Source organism: Phyllostomus discolor, chromosome 8 (assembly GCF_004126475.2).
Source record: "Phyllostomus discolor isolate MPI-MPIP mPhyDis1 chromosome 8, mPhyDis1.pri.v3, whole genome shotgun sequence".
NCBI lineage: Eukaryota > Metazoa > Chordata > Mammalia > Chiroptera > Phyllostomidae > Phyllostomus > Phyllostomus discolor.
In genome coordinates this window covers 58,570,048-58,582,748 of record NC_040910.2, presented here as the reverse complement: position 1 = coordinate 58,582,748, position 12,701 = coordinate 58,570,048, and the positions used below count along the sequence as shown (strand labels likewise).

Below are 12,701 nucleotides of genomic sequence, written 5' to 3'. Positions count from 1 at the left end.
CATGTTCCTGCACTCCTCCTCACCTCGCACTCGTAGTAGCCCACGTCTTCCTTGCTGGCCTCCCGGATCTCCAGCTTGAGCAGGCCACTGCGTGGCTCACTTAGAGTCCGGTACTTGCCACCAGGGGACAGCAGGGCCCCATCCTTGTACCACCTGAAGCCAGCCCTGGTGGTCAGTTGGGACCTCTCCCGAGTCCCCTGTGTTCATGACCCTCCCTCACCCATCCCTCTGGTCAGGGTGCCCTTATAGTGCCCACCCCCTTGAACACCGCCTGCCCATATCCAGCTGGCAGGGTCTTCCTTGCTGCTGCTAGGGCTATGTCAGAATATACTGGTCCCAAGGCCCCCACTTGTTATCCAAAAGGCCGAGCTTCTGTCTTACCCATCCAGACCTTGTGCACATGCTGCCCACCCTTGATTTTCAGACAGAAGTGGCTGCCCCAGGCAGGCCCACCCCCTCATCACCCCAGCCCACCTGATCTGAGGGTGTGGGACACTTTCGATGGTGCAGGTGACCTGGGCGTCCTCTCCCTCCACAAAAGGTACTGCCCGGACCTTGTTCACAAACCGTGGAGGAACTGAAGGCCCGCAGGGAATGGGGCACAAAGGGAGACAGAGAGAGATGGAGAAAGACACAGCGACAGAGATAGGAACAGAGGGAGACATACACAGAGAGAGTGAGAGACACAGAAGGACGGAGGGAGGAAGAGATACAGAGACAGACAAAGATGGAGAGACAGGTACACAGAGAGAGAAATGAGAGATAGCATAAGGTGCAGGACCCCACCTGACAGTGAGCCCCCAGACCTGGGTCAGAGAGCCACAGCACCCACCAGCTCCTTCCGAATGTCTGCACCCCTTGGGCTGCTGCAGTGGATGTCGCCCAGGTGCCCTACACCCAGCCTCCCTCTCAGGCTTACCCTGCACCAGGATCTTGCCCAGGGTGCTGGCTGTGCCAGCGGTGCTAGCTGCAAAGCACATGTACTGGCCAGAGTCAGCGCCAGTCAGGTTGTCCAGGATGAGGGTGCATGAGCCATCCGGGTCTTCAATGAGAATGTGGTGAGGGTCCACCTCCACTGGCTTCCCATCTGGAAAGGAGGGAGGGCTGTCACAGAGGGGCCTCATGGGGATGATTGTCTGGGCTTGCTGGGGGTCAAAGTCACAGGTGGTGATGGGGAGTAGAGAGCAGCCCTAAAGCACAAGGGCCAGACGAGGCTTCCTGCTGAGGGTCCCACTGGCCAAGCTGAGGAGCCCCGAACACTTCCCCAGACCTCTGTGTGCACAGTGCAGCCTCTGGAGGGCAAGCTCTTACCTGAAGGCAACAGATGTCTTATTCCAATAAGCAGACCCTGAACCACCTTGCCAATGAAGTGTGACTTCCAGACAACTCCTAGGCACTGATGGCTCCTCACAGCAGACACACTCGGACACACCCCATCTCTTTAATCACCCTTGTCCAAACACCCACCCAACCTAACATTTGTGCCTATAATGTGTTTCTTTCCTGGGAGAGATATGTACTTTTCACTCAGAGGAACTCTTTCCGCCATAAATACATATAATTCCATAAACAAACACTTCATAATAGCTCTGCATTTGTGGTTTAAATTACAATAGTTCATAACCAGCATCTTGGCCTTTAATTCATAGGGAATCTTAAAAAATTACTTTAACATATACAAAAAAAAAGGCTCCAGCCACACCCTACTTCTCCAATGCGCTGTACTGTGTTCCAGGAGAGTTGTTCTCACTCTCTCCCTGCTTCCAGAGCTGCCTTCTCATTGCCTCCCAAAACCCCTCCCCTCAGCTTCCATCCCCCACAGAACACCTCTTGGTTAAGAGTCCATTCTCAGTCCTCATCCTATTGTCAGAAAACAGCTCTCCATGCCTCTCCTGCATTCCCATGCTGCCCACCCTGCTCCCAAGGGCTTGTGTGAGACCCCTGCAGCATCCAGGGCAGCAGGGACAGAGCCCTCTCCTTCCTTACAGCCTGCAAAGTATTTCTCTCTCTGGAGAACAAATGGGCAGGTGTGTCAGCAGCTCCATAAAAGCTCAGCCCCTCCTCAAACTCAGGGTCTCTCCTGCAGTGCAGTCCACTGTGTGCAGCTAATATTTGGCCCTGGTCGTGGAGATCAGGGCAACTGACCAAAAACACTGTACTTTTCTGTGACCAGCAGTTTCTGTCCCTGACCTGCAGCTTGTATCTGTGTCTGGTTGGCAGACACTTTGCAGCTCGATACTCAGTTTGGTGACCAGAAAGGGATGCTGTCAGAGACATCATTCCAGAAGAGAAAGAAGGTGGCCAGTTAATAGGACCTGAGGGAGGTCCACGGGACTTGGTGGTGAACATGTCAACCCAACTGTGTGGTCAGCTGGGCAGGAAACCCACCCTGCTTACTTCCTGTGAATGGAGAGGCACTGGGTGGGTGGCCTCAGCTTGCACACCCAGAAGTGGGTTCAGAGGCAGTCTCCTCCTGGTTGGGTGCCTTGGTTGACACGCTCTCTCCTTGGTGCTGTTGGTTCAGTTGCAGGTCGCCCCACCTCCCAACAATGTGGACAGAGCTTGATCTTACTAAAGCTAATGGGCCACCTTGACTCCTGGCCCCCACCCCTGGGAGCTCCATGCTCTGCTTCTGGAGTAATTTTCCCTTGACTTGTCTGTCTCTTAACCAGCTCCTATGTCAGACCCTCTTAGCACCTGGCAGTCTCCCTCCCCTTAGATTAAACACTTCTTACCCAACCATCTATCCACTGGCTATAAAAGAGTCAGGAAGGTGAAGGATGGACACCTGACCATCTTGCATTTCTGTATGTAAGTCTGCTGTTAAACTCTTTAACTGACAAGCTAGACTGGTCTGCCTTGTTCACTGGTCTCTTGGCTCCTTCAGCATTCAGGGAGGGTTTGCATATACAGTCCTCTTCCAAAACATCAACAGACACTACAACCTGTGTTGGGCCATCATCAACCCCAGTGGGCAGAGGGCAGGAGTGAGTGAGAACTCTGGGCACGAGGATAGGCACCAGGCATGCATGCGTGGAGGGTTCTTTCTGAGGTGCCAGTGAAGAACCAGGTATGGGCAGCAGGTCCTGGCATGAGACACCTCTCTGCACAAAGTACTATGGGAGACATCAATGGCTGGCACACACTTGTGGAGCCTGGGTGGCATCTACTGTAGAACACTGGTGACAGTGGGAGGGGGTGGCCTACAGGGGTGTGTGTTCTGACAGGTGTCCCTGCCTCCTCAGACATATTGTTCAGCCCTCAAGGAGAGAGGTCTGAGATGTCTTGCTAAGTGGACACGCTCATCAAAGGGTTAGGGTTAGGGTTTGGGCAAGCCCAAAGCACTGCAGGTCACTAAACTGCGGAAGTGTGTCTGGGACGGTTCCATCCCTGATGCTTGGCCCCTTCTTCCTCCTCCACCCAACCTCCACAGCTTTAAGAGAAAAGTGATCAGGAGTGGTGTTAGTCTCACTGGGCGAGAGGGACTAAAGGTCTTTTGTGCCCATCCTATACGGCTAGGACCTTGAGCAGGGGGAGAAGTCGGACCGTCACAGATCTACGAGACACAGGTGCCTGGATTCCAACGATGGAATCTTCTCAAGGCTGCTGGTTCTCCAGGAAGATAGTGTCGCCTTGAGGCCAAGTCAGGGGACTGTAGCTGTGGCTCCTGCCACTAGACCCTGATGTGTGCTGTGGAATTCCCTGCTCCAAACATGGGGAGCAGACACTCCTGGGGGGATGCCCATGCAGGGAGCATGTAACTGCCCAGCCCCACAGTCTGTTTCCAGGTTGGAGAGAAAGGAGGTTCTAGGCCTCCCATGTGACATGAGGTAGCTGGGGTAAAGGGTCAGGCCATAGCCAGGAGGAGTAGGTTGTCACCAGCCCAATGTAGTCCCTGCTCTGTGGCTCCAGATAACGTGGCTATCACAGATCTGAGGTGCATCCATGCGGCAAGGCTTCTAACACATGTCTCCAGTGCTCTTGGCTCCCTGGCAGCTACCTGGGGCTGGATCAGAGCTTGGCCCTCTGCCCTCAACACTCAGCTCCTACTGTATGAGGACATTTTGTCTGCTAGAAAATCTTTTGCCCAATGCTGTTCTTCCTGTCCTAGAACTTTTGAGAATGGCCTGGTTGTTTGTGTTGCCATTTAACAAACTATAGATGGCCTGGTAAAAGATACTCCCTCCCTTGAGGCCATGAGCCATGGAGGCAAAGAGATCACTGAGGGGGCTCCCACTCAAGTCACCAAGGTTCCACATAGAGCTGCCACAGGGTGCATGGCACTGACCCCACTTCAGGCCACACAGAGGACTACCGAGAAATACTCTCGTCCAGATAGGGGGCACATCGCATGAAGAGGACCTCTGTCCTGGCAGATCAGTGCCTCCCGAGGCTACTGTGGTATTTCCCACCTTGATGCTGCTTTGGGTCAGCCGACAGCCAGCTCTGATCCAATGGCTGTGGGCCACCTGGACCACCTGCCATTTGACCAATGTGTCAGCACAAACCAACTGTCCAACTGCCCCTTTCACTCACTGGACACAGCTGTCCTCAGAAGGGTACCCCTCTGGGGTCTCAGTGGGTGACAGCCAGGATGAAAGAGACCGAGGACCGCCCACCGCAATCAGAGCCCAGGATCCCACCCTGACTGCCTGGGTTGAGGTGCATCCTCCTTTCTTCTCACAAGTGGCCAGCCTGCACATACTCCTGGGAGCAGCCCAGTCCAAAGGGGTTCAGAGTCACTTCTGGGTGACTTTATGAATGGCCTTGTCCCTATTAGCCCACCCTCCCAGACACCTCACCCAGGTAAAAGTTCTGAGTGAGGAGGGATGGTAGGAAGGGCAGCTGAGCTGCAGACATTCTGTGTAGTGTGAGGTGTCTGGGAGGAGACTTCCACAGGCCCCAGGACATGGGCCAGCAGGTCTCCCTCCAGAAGGGAGGCCCCAGGCAGTTCTCTGAAGCCACCGCTGGCAACTACCTGCTGTACCCACCAGTTCAGCCGTGCAGCTCTGACTATAGGCACAGCGATGGCCCCTCCTGCATGTCCCTGCACAATGCCCCGGTGTCCTCTTCAACCCCATCCTCAGCCCTTCGTGGGTGAACAAGCACCCGGGCTAGTTGTGGACAAGTAGGACAAGAAGGATCCATGGCCCTGCGATGATGCCTCCAAAACCAGGACTGGACTTGGACATTCACCCCGAACTAGGGATTCAGAGACAGCAGACCCAAAGCTGAAAGAGCTGTCCACACAGCCCGCCTGCACTCTGCCGCTTTCCATAGCGATACACTGGAATCCTAAGTGGAAAGGCTCTGCTGAGTTTTGTGAGTCCTTTTGGTGAATCACTGACCCGGAAGGTGGTTGTGGGACCCCAACCTCAGTGTTCCTGGACTCTCTGCAGCTCCCATTATACTCGGATCAAGCCTAAGCCCTCACAGCAGCCCTCCTTCCCAAATGTTTTGCCTCTGCACCCCCTCCTCCTGGCCTCCTGGCCCCCTCACTGCCCTTTGGAACCTTCACACATGTGTGCCTGGCTCTGTCTTAGTTCTTCGGTTGGCACATCACACATCTGTCTCTCCGCTATTGCCCGTCTCCGCCCCAAGAAGGCAGCTCCCTCTGACAGTTGAACTGCCCTCTGTCCTACCTCCTCTGCCCTGGCCTGGCTCTCCTTGATTTGGGAGCAGGCAACTGGGGCAGGAGGCCTGTCCCTCACACCCAACCCCTGACCAGGCGGCACCCTAGGTCTCGGGTCAACTCAGTTCCTTCTGGGCTGCTCTTCCATGTGGCAGGGCCAGCACCTGTAGGCCATGGGGACCTACCTTTGTACCAGCTGATGACGGGCTTGGGTGTGCCAATTACACGGCAGGCCAGCTTGACTGTTTCACCCAGCTCAGCTGTGCAGTCGGCCAGCTCCTCCTCAAAATCTGGGGGCCCTGGGGACACACATACCATATACCTGGGCCCTCAGTTCACCCCCAGCAGGGCTAGAAGTCCCAAGGCCAAAGGGTGTGGCTGCTACAAACACCAGTCCTTGTGATTCCACAGTGGGCCCGAACGGGCTCTGAATCATAGGCAGGCTGGGTGTTCTTGGGGAGTGGTGGGGAGTATGGAGAGGTTAATGTGTTGAAAAGGAGCCTCTCCCATTCCAGGTGAGAAAGGAGACCCAGGGGTCAGACCTTCACACCTCTAAACCCCTGGGCATCTACTGTGTGCTGGGGGCCCCTGAATAAGACCCAATGTCCCCACCTGGGTCAGAGCCAGTCCAGCACCCCAGTTTAGCACATAGGGAGGCTGAGCTGATGGAGGGGAGAGCTAGCCATCTGTCCTAGAAGGCAGCCACCAGGGAAGGGGCTGGGGCCTGGGTGTCCCTGAGCCAGATGTCCTGGCTGAAAGGTTTGAGCCTGCATCTGGCCTCCACACCAGGACTGGCACTCACGCCAGACAGGCAGGGCCAGATGCTGCTGGATGCCGCTGATCTCCTTCACCCAGGCATTCTTGGTGATGACAGTCCGTGCCTGCAGGAGGAACTTGCGCACCGAGTCCTCCCGCTCATGCCACACCTCGAAGGCGCGGTCATCCCCCTCCACCTGCTCGTTCAGGTCGATGTTGCTCAGCTGTGGGGGGAGGAGGCAGGCTCACTGCCATGGATGTGGCCAGAAGACCAGCCTAGGCCTCCCTCACACACCCATCAGCTGTCCCCACACCCACCCCACCAGGCTGTCCAATGCCCACAGACCTTCATCATGTTCCGGAACACATAGCTGAAGGTGTCAGTGTGTGAGTCCCTCCTGGGCTTGCAGACTACCAGGTGGTGGGGGAACAGGAAGACGTGGCGGTGGTGGCCCTTCCAGGGCATCCTTGCACCTGGTGCCCCCTCCCACACGATGAAGTGGCCCTGGGAGAGTGGTCAGCCCTTGGTCAACCTGGGGCACAGCCGCCACCCTGCCCTACAACCCACCCCACATGGCGCCCACCCCGGACCTGGCGGATGGGCTCGCCCAGGGCTTCCAGGGTGCCTGGGTAGTTTTCTATGAGCGACACGTGCAGCTGGTTCTCAGCACGCTGAGGCAGGGCAGACACTGCTGCGTAGGCCTGCTCCAGCAGCGTGCAGTTCTGCCGGTTCCGAGCCTTGTTGCGGATCAGCTCCTGGAAAGACATCAGGTCAGGGTGTACCACAGGGCAGGACAAGGTAGTGAGGGCAAGGGACAGCTCACTTACCTTGAGCAGGGCCTGGTACTGCTGGACCCGCTGGACTGGCTGCTCCAGGAAGTGCTGTAGTGGGGGTGGGGGTGGCTGTGAGGGGTCAGCAGCCGACAGCACCTCCTCTGAGTATTTCTGTGGGAACCACAGAGTGGGCTTCAGGTCATCAGGGTGAGGCCCAGGGGTAGTTCATGTCACCCAGGTCCCAAGAGCAAGCACATATTCCCTCCTTCCCAGGTGGGCCCTCCCCTCAATGGCTGCTCACTGACAGGTGGGAAAAACTTCAGGGGGCTCTAGCTGCTTTACTCACTAAGCCAGGGCCCAGGGACCTGTACAAGCTGGTGGGGGGTCCCTGGCAGGTGGGGAGAGAGGCAGGGCACTGTCAGGGAAAATGATCTTGGAGATGGGCCCAGCAGCATCGGGGGAAGGGGCACCTTGTAGAATTCCTGCACAGCTGTGCTGACCACCACCGACTCGGCCTGCACTCGGCCCACCAGGAACTCCAGGTACTTCTCAAAGGCCACCTGGTTCTTAATGAAGCACATGGCCACATCATCATCCGTGTCACAGCTCTGCAGCTCCTGCAGGAAGCTGCCATGGAAGGGACAGTGTCAGGACCCTGCCCACAACCCATGACCCAGCTCCAGCCCTCAGGTTTGGGAGGAAACAGGTTCCTGCCAGGGCCTAGTCCCACTGGCTCCTGGGATTGAAGTGAACAAGGGCTATGGGAACAGGGAACATATGTGTGTGGTGTTTGAGGGTGTGTACATGTATGCAGCCATGCATGTACATGTGTGCAGACATGCAAGGGAACACACTATACATTTGGGCATATGTGTGTAGGTGCATGAGCACAAGTGTACAGGTATACATATGTGGATATGCACCATGTGTTGTGCACATGTAACACGTTCCCAGGCATTTAAAGCCATGCATGTGTATGTGCATGTATGCCCGTGTAACCCGTGCATGTGTGTGTTAGGGCACATGAGCACACACACATGTGTGTGCCTATGTACAGAGGTTGCAGTAGGTGGGACTGCTGCAGGCACTCCATGGGTAAGCCAGGTGCACACACCTGCGTTCCCGGGGGTGGCATGCATCCTCGTACAGAGATGTGGTATGCCCACAAGTAAATCAGGTCACCGCAGTTCTTTCTCTTCTTGGCTCTTGCCCACTCCAAGGCCCAGCTCTGTGGGTACGTGTGCATGTGTATGAGAGTGTGAGTGCCTGTATCGTGCATGCGTGTGTGCCGCATGTGGCATGTGTCCACATGTGTGTAAATGTGTATGCATGCACACAGGCCTGCCCACCTGCTGTGGAAGTGGCTGAGTTCCTGAATGTTCCGGAAAATGACAGCCTTCTGGCTAGCCACAGCGGCAGGTACATGGGGGCAGTGGTCCAGGTACTCCATGTGGTGGCTCTTCAGGAATTGCAGCTTGCCCAGAAAGGCCTGCTCGGAGCTCAGCAGTTCCTGGATGACGGAGCTGGAGGCAGAGTGTGAGGGGACCAGGAATTCAGGGGCTAAACAGGCACCTCCCCTCACATGCAGCCAAGGGCCAGACACAGTGGAGGAGCCACCCCCATAGGGTTGCCCCACCACATGAAGTCACCAGGCAAAGACTGCTCAGTGCCCCCACACACACACCATGGCTCCTCACCTCAGCCGCCTCTTGTACTCATCCTCAGACACAGCCTCCCTAGGGAACTCAGGGACCTCAGCAGGCCCCCACTCAGGCGATAGCTGGTGAGGAACAGAGAGGGTCGTAGGTGGTCTTGGTGCTGGCCTGGCCCTGTGGGGGTCAGGTTCCCATACTCATCAGGGGACAATCCCAGGACAACCACCCTCCCCCCCCCGGCAGTCTAGGTACCTTGAGCCGCTTGTCCAGGTAGGCAGGGGACACCCAGCCCTGTCGTGAGGGGCTGGACTTGGTGGGCTTGGTGCGCACAAGCCAGCGTAGAGGGTGGGCTGAGTCCAGCACCTCCACGTACTGACCCTCTCGCAGCGAGATGGTGTCCTGCTCACCCCCCAGAGGCAGGTAGTCAGCTGTGACCACATAGATATCAAAGATCTGGAGGAAGGGGTGCTGAGATCAGACCCAGAAAGGAGCCAGCAGGGCCTCTCATGGCCCCAAGCCACAGGGCCCCTGGTAGTGAATGGGGAGGAAGGAGTCATCCTGAGATTCTGTGAAATTACACAACAGGCCCAACTGATTTTTGTGATGGAAACACAAAAGGGGTGCTAGTTAAAGCCACTCCAGGGTGACAAGGGGCGAGCCTTGGGGATGTGGGGGTGTCCTGGGCGTAGTAGTATGTCAGCTGTTCAGATGTGCACTTCCAGCCTCTTCCTCCTGGCCCCCTGAGGGCCCAGTTCCCTCCCCACCCTTGCTTTCCCTCGCCAGCCTCATGCCCCCCAGCCCACTGCCCCTGCTGCACCTCTCCCCGGGAGTCTCCATCTTCCGACTCTGAGGATGACTCCTGGACAATAGAGGAGGGGCGGGAGCGGCCATGCCGGGGGGATGCGGATGGTGTCTTGGACTCCTCGTCACTGTCACCTCCAGGCACCTGCAGCTTGGCTAGGGGCGCAGGGCATGTCATACTGGGAAGGACAGCCCCTGCGTCCCTCCCCATGGGTCTCCATGGTGTGGGTATGGGGGGCCCTGACCCTGGATCACCGCCACCACCATCCTCCACCCAAGATCTGGCTCCACGAAGATCCCTCACCCTGAGTGATCTTGGCCGACACCATCTCTGTGATTTGTGAGGTCAGCTTCTGCAGGAACTCCTCCGTGCCCACCTCGGCCAGGGACAAGTGGCCACGGGCCTTGGGTGCCAGGGGCTCTCCTGGTGGTCAGACCCTAGCTCAGCCAGCATGCACTGCAGACAAGCTTGAACACTCCCTGAAGGCCTGCCCTGAGCTCAGGGTTCAGGGAAGATGGGATCACACAGGCTTGGGGTTATGCTGCCAGAAGCAGATAGGCCAACCAGAATAAGGGGCTTTAATGGCTCAGAGGTGTCTGAGCCAAGGTGTGACTGAGGGGCTACAAATGCAGGGATGCAGGGCCCAGGAGAGGGGCATTGGGTGGTTAGGAATGAGGGTGGCTAGCACGGCTGCAGGGCACTAGGCCAGGGCAGCTCAGGGCCAAGCCAGGTACAGGCTAGGATGGGGGAAGCGCATGAAGATGTTGAAGCCCCCAGTGGGGTTTGTGCCTCTTCTCTTGGGTGCATCAACTTGGAAGTTTGTCTGGGAAGGGGTTTGGGTGGTTTGGGAAGGGTAGGGGCAGAACCTAGATATCTAGCGCTAGGGTGTGGAGATTGAGGGGGTACAAGCCTCCGTGACTGGGGTCAGGGGTGAATGAGGGCCGTGAGGGGATAGGTGCAGGTCACCTGAGAAGTGACCCAAAGGTAGGTGATGGGCACACAGCTCTGTCCTCTCTTTTTCTGTGCAGATCAATACTTGTCATAGAAAAGTGAAAAATATACCAAGGCTCCAGAATATACTGTGCAGGTGCCCGGGAAGGGGCTGGACACTTAGTCCAGCTCTGACTGGGCAACCAGCTACCCCTCACCTGGGCACCACACAGCCAGCTGGATGGCTGAACGTGAGAGCTGAGCCAAGGACTGGCCAGGTACAAAGGCAACCAGAGCTCAGAACGGGGCCCAGAGGGGCATCTGAGGAGCCCCAGCCCAAAGCTGGGAGAGCGGGTATTGTAGGCCACATGGGGTCAGGCAGCGTCCTCCACCCTCCACCCCAAATTAGGAATAGGCCGCCTGAGTGCCCCCATACCTTTTTGCCCAGCAAGATCAGTGAAACCTGCAGGTTCCAGCATCTGTTCAGAGATAGCTTGGGTCCTAGAGAGGGTGGAGGTGTCCTGAGGGCCTGGAGTAGGCCCACCACCCATACCCTTGGGAGGGAGTCTGAGTGCAGTGGGCCAGGTGCCACGGTTAGGCCCTGGGGAGCACTGATTTTATAATGGGGAAACTAAGGCACAGAGAGATTGGGGGCTGGCCCAAGCCACACAGCTTACAAGGGACAGAGCCAGGCTGTGGCCCAGGGTGGGGCTCCCTTTCCAACAGTGTGCTATCCCCCACCCCAGGGCCAGGGCCCCCAAGCCACCCCTATTAGCTCTGGTACAGCCCCTCACTCACCCTTGAAGAAAGGTAGAGATGAGGGCCTCCTTCACCCCAGCTGTCTCCCCCACTTCCTCTGCCTCCTTGGGCACTGTCAGAAGGACAGGTGACTGCCAGGATGATGCCCAGCCCGCTGAGATGATTTTGGTGGGGACCTCTGCCTGGGATGTCTGGGCCACCCCCACCTGGGGGCCTCAGCCCATCTGTTCAGAGCCTCCAAGAAAGGCAGTTCCTGGCATCCCGACTGGACCTACACCCACCCCATCCCCAGTGTTAGGGGCAGGAATGAGTCCACACTTGATGCTCCACCCCACAGAGGGGCTGAACAGGGCCAGGAAGAGACTGCTCGGGGCCTGTGCTTGGGGAGGGGTCTCGGTGGGGTCTCAGCGAGGGGGTGCAAATTCCCAGTGGAGGCAGCTCCCTCCCACACCCACCAGGCCACCCATGCCCACTCACGGCCAGAGACATGTAGGCTGGCAGAGCAGAGGGCCTGGCCAGCAGCATTGGACGCGATGCAGTTGTAGATGCCCTGGTGCTGTCGGCCCACATCCAGGAGGACCAGGCTGTGCTGCTGGGCTGAGCTGGCCACTGTGTAGCCTGGTGTGTCTGGGCCAATCCACAGCACCCGCTCTGCCTCCTCCCGCAGCCAATGCACAGCTGGGGCCGGCAGACCTGGGGCAGGAGTGGATGATGGACAGTCAGCCCCCACTGAGAAGGGGGCTCTAGAGGGGTGCCTCCCACCCTTTCTGGGGGGCCCTGAGATGGGCAGGGGCTGCTCTGAGTCCTCTGGAGGTTCTGAGTGGGGAAGAGGCTGCTCTGAGCCTCCCTGGGGATCCTGGGTGGGGAGGGCAGGGTGCCCTACCTTCAACCTTCACGGAGAAAGTGATGCTGGAGCCCTTCTTCACCTTCTTGGAGGTGAACTTCTCCAGGAATCGGGGCGGTACCAGCTGTTGCTGCACAACTGGGGAGACACAGACGGCTGCTGGTAACCAGTACAGAGCCACAGCCCTATGTGGTGCCTGGGCTCTGCCGCTCCCTTCAGGCCCAGACCCCCACCAGCCCGGGTGGCTGTCCCTGCAGCCTGTTCCCAGTGTGCTTCTCTCCCTCCACCTGATAGGTATCCCCACACCATCCTGCTGAACCTCCAGTGCCCCTCTGCAGGTCAGGACTCAGCTCACCTGCTGCCAGCTTCTCTTCTGCATCACTGGGGCCTGAAAGAGGCAGGAAAGTCAGACCTGAGGTGTGATGGTGCCTCCTACCTGGGCCAGGGCCTGCTCAAAGGGTGGGGTCCCAAGGATACCCTCCCGTTCCCGTACCCAGCACCTTCTTGAAACCAGGCAGGGAGCTATCTGCTCCCCCACTGCACTTCTGC

At 57.6% G+C, this 12,701-nt stretch overlaps 1 protein-coding gene across 1 annotated transcript in view; it reads right to left on the bottom strand.

The window, feature by feature from the left end:
- The window catches only part of OBSCN (obscurin, cytoskeletal calmodulin and titin-interacting RhoGEF), a 55,438-nt gene that overhangs the window by 8,880 nt on the left and 33,857 nt on the right, over positions 1 to 12,701 (bottom strand). Inside the window, exons 39-57 of the mRNA XM_036032801.1 lie at positions 12,508 to 12,540; positions 12,192 to 12,290; positions 11,786 to 12,001; positions 11,348 to 11,420; positions 10,986 to 11,050; positions 9,923 to 10,042; positions 9,635 to 9,774; positions 9,070 to 9,270; positions 8,860 to 8,942; positions 8,512 to 8,685; positions 7,633 to 7,789; positions 7,217 to 7,333; positions 6,980 to 7,144; positions 6,735 to 6,893; positions 6,435 to 6,612; positions 5,818 to 5,931; positions 920 to 1,087; positions 475 to 577; positions 24 to 153 (exon numbers count right to left, since the gene is read on the bottom strand). Coding sequence (XP_035888694.1) covers positions 24 to 153; positions 475 to 577; positions 920 to 1,087; positions 5,818 to 5,931; positions 6,435 to 6,612; positions 6,735 to 6,893; positions 6,980 to 7,144; positions 7,217 to 7,333; positions 7,633 to 7,789; positions 8,512 to 8,685; positions 8,860 to 8,942; positions 9,070 to 9,270; positions 9,635 to 9,774; positions 9,923 to 10,042; positions 10,986 to 11,050; positions 11,348 to 11,420; positions 11,786 to 12,001; positions 12,192 to 12,290; positions 12,508 to 12,540 — 2,495 coding nt within the window. The remainder of the gene's footprint in view (positions 1 to 23; positions 154 to 474; positions 578 to 919; positions 1,088 to 5,817; positions 5,932 to 6,434; positions 6,613 to 6,734; positions 6,894 to 6,979; positions 7,145 to 7,216; positions 7,334 to 7,632; positions 7,790 to 8,511; positions 8,686 to 8,859; positions 8,943 to 9,069; positions 9,271 to 9,634; positions 9,775 to 9,922; positions 10,043 to 10,985; positions 11,051 to 11,347; positions 11,421 to 11,785; positions 12,002 to 12,191; positions 12,291 to 12,507; positions 12,541 to 12,701) is intronic.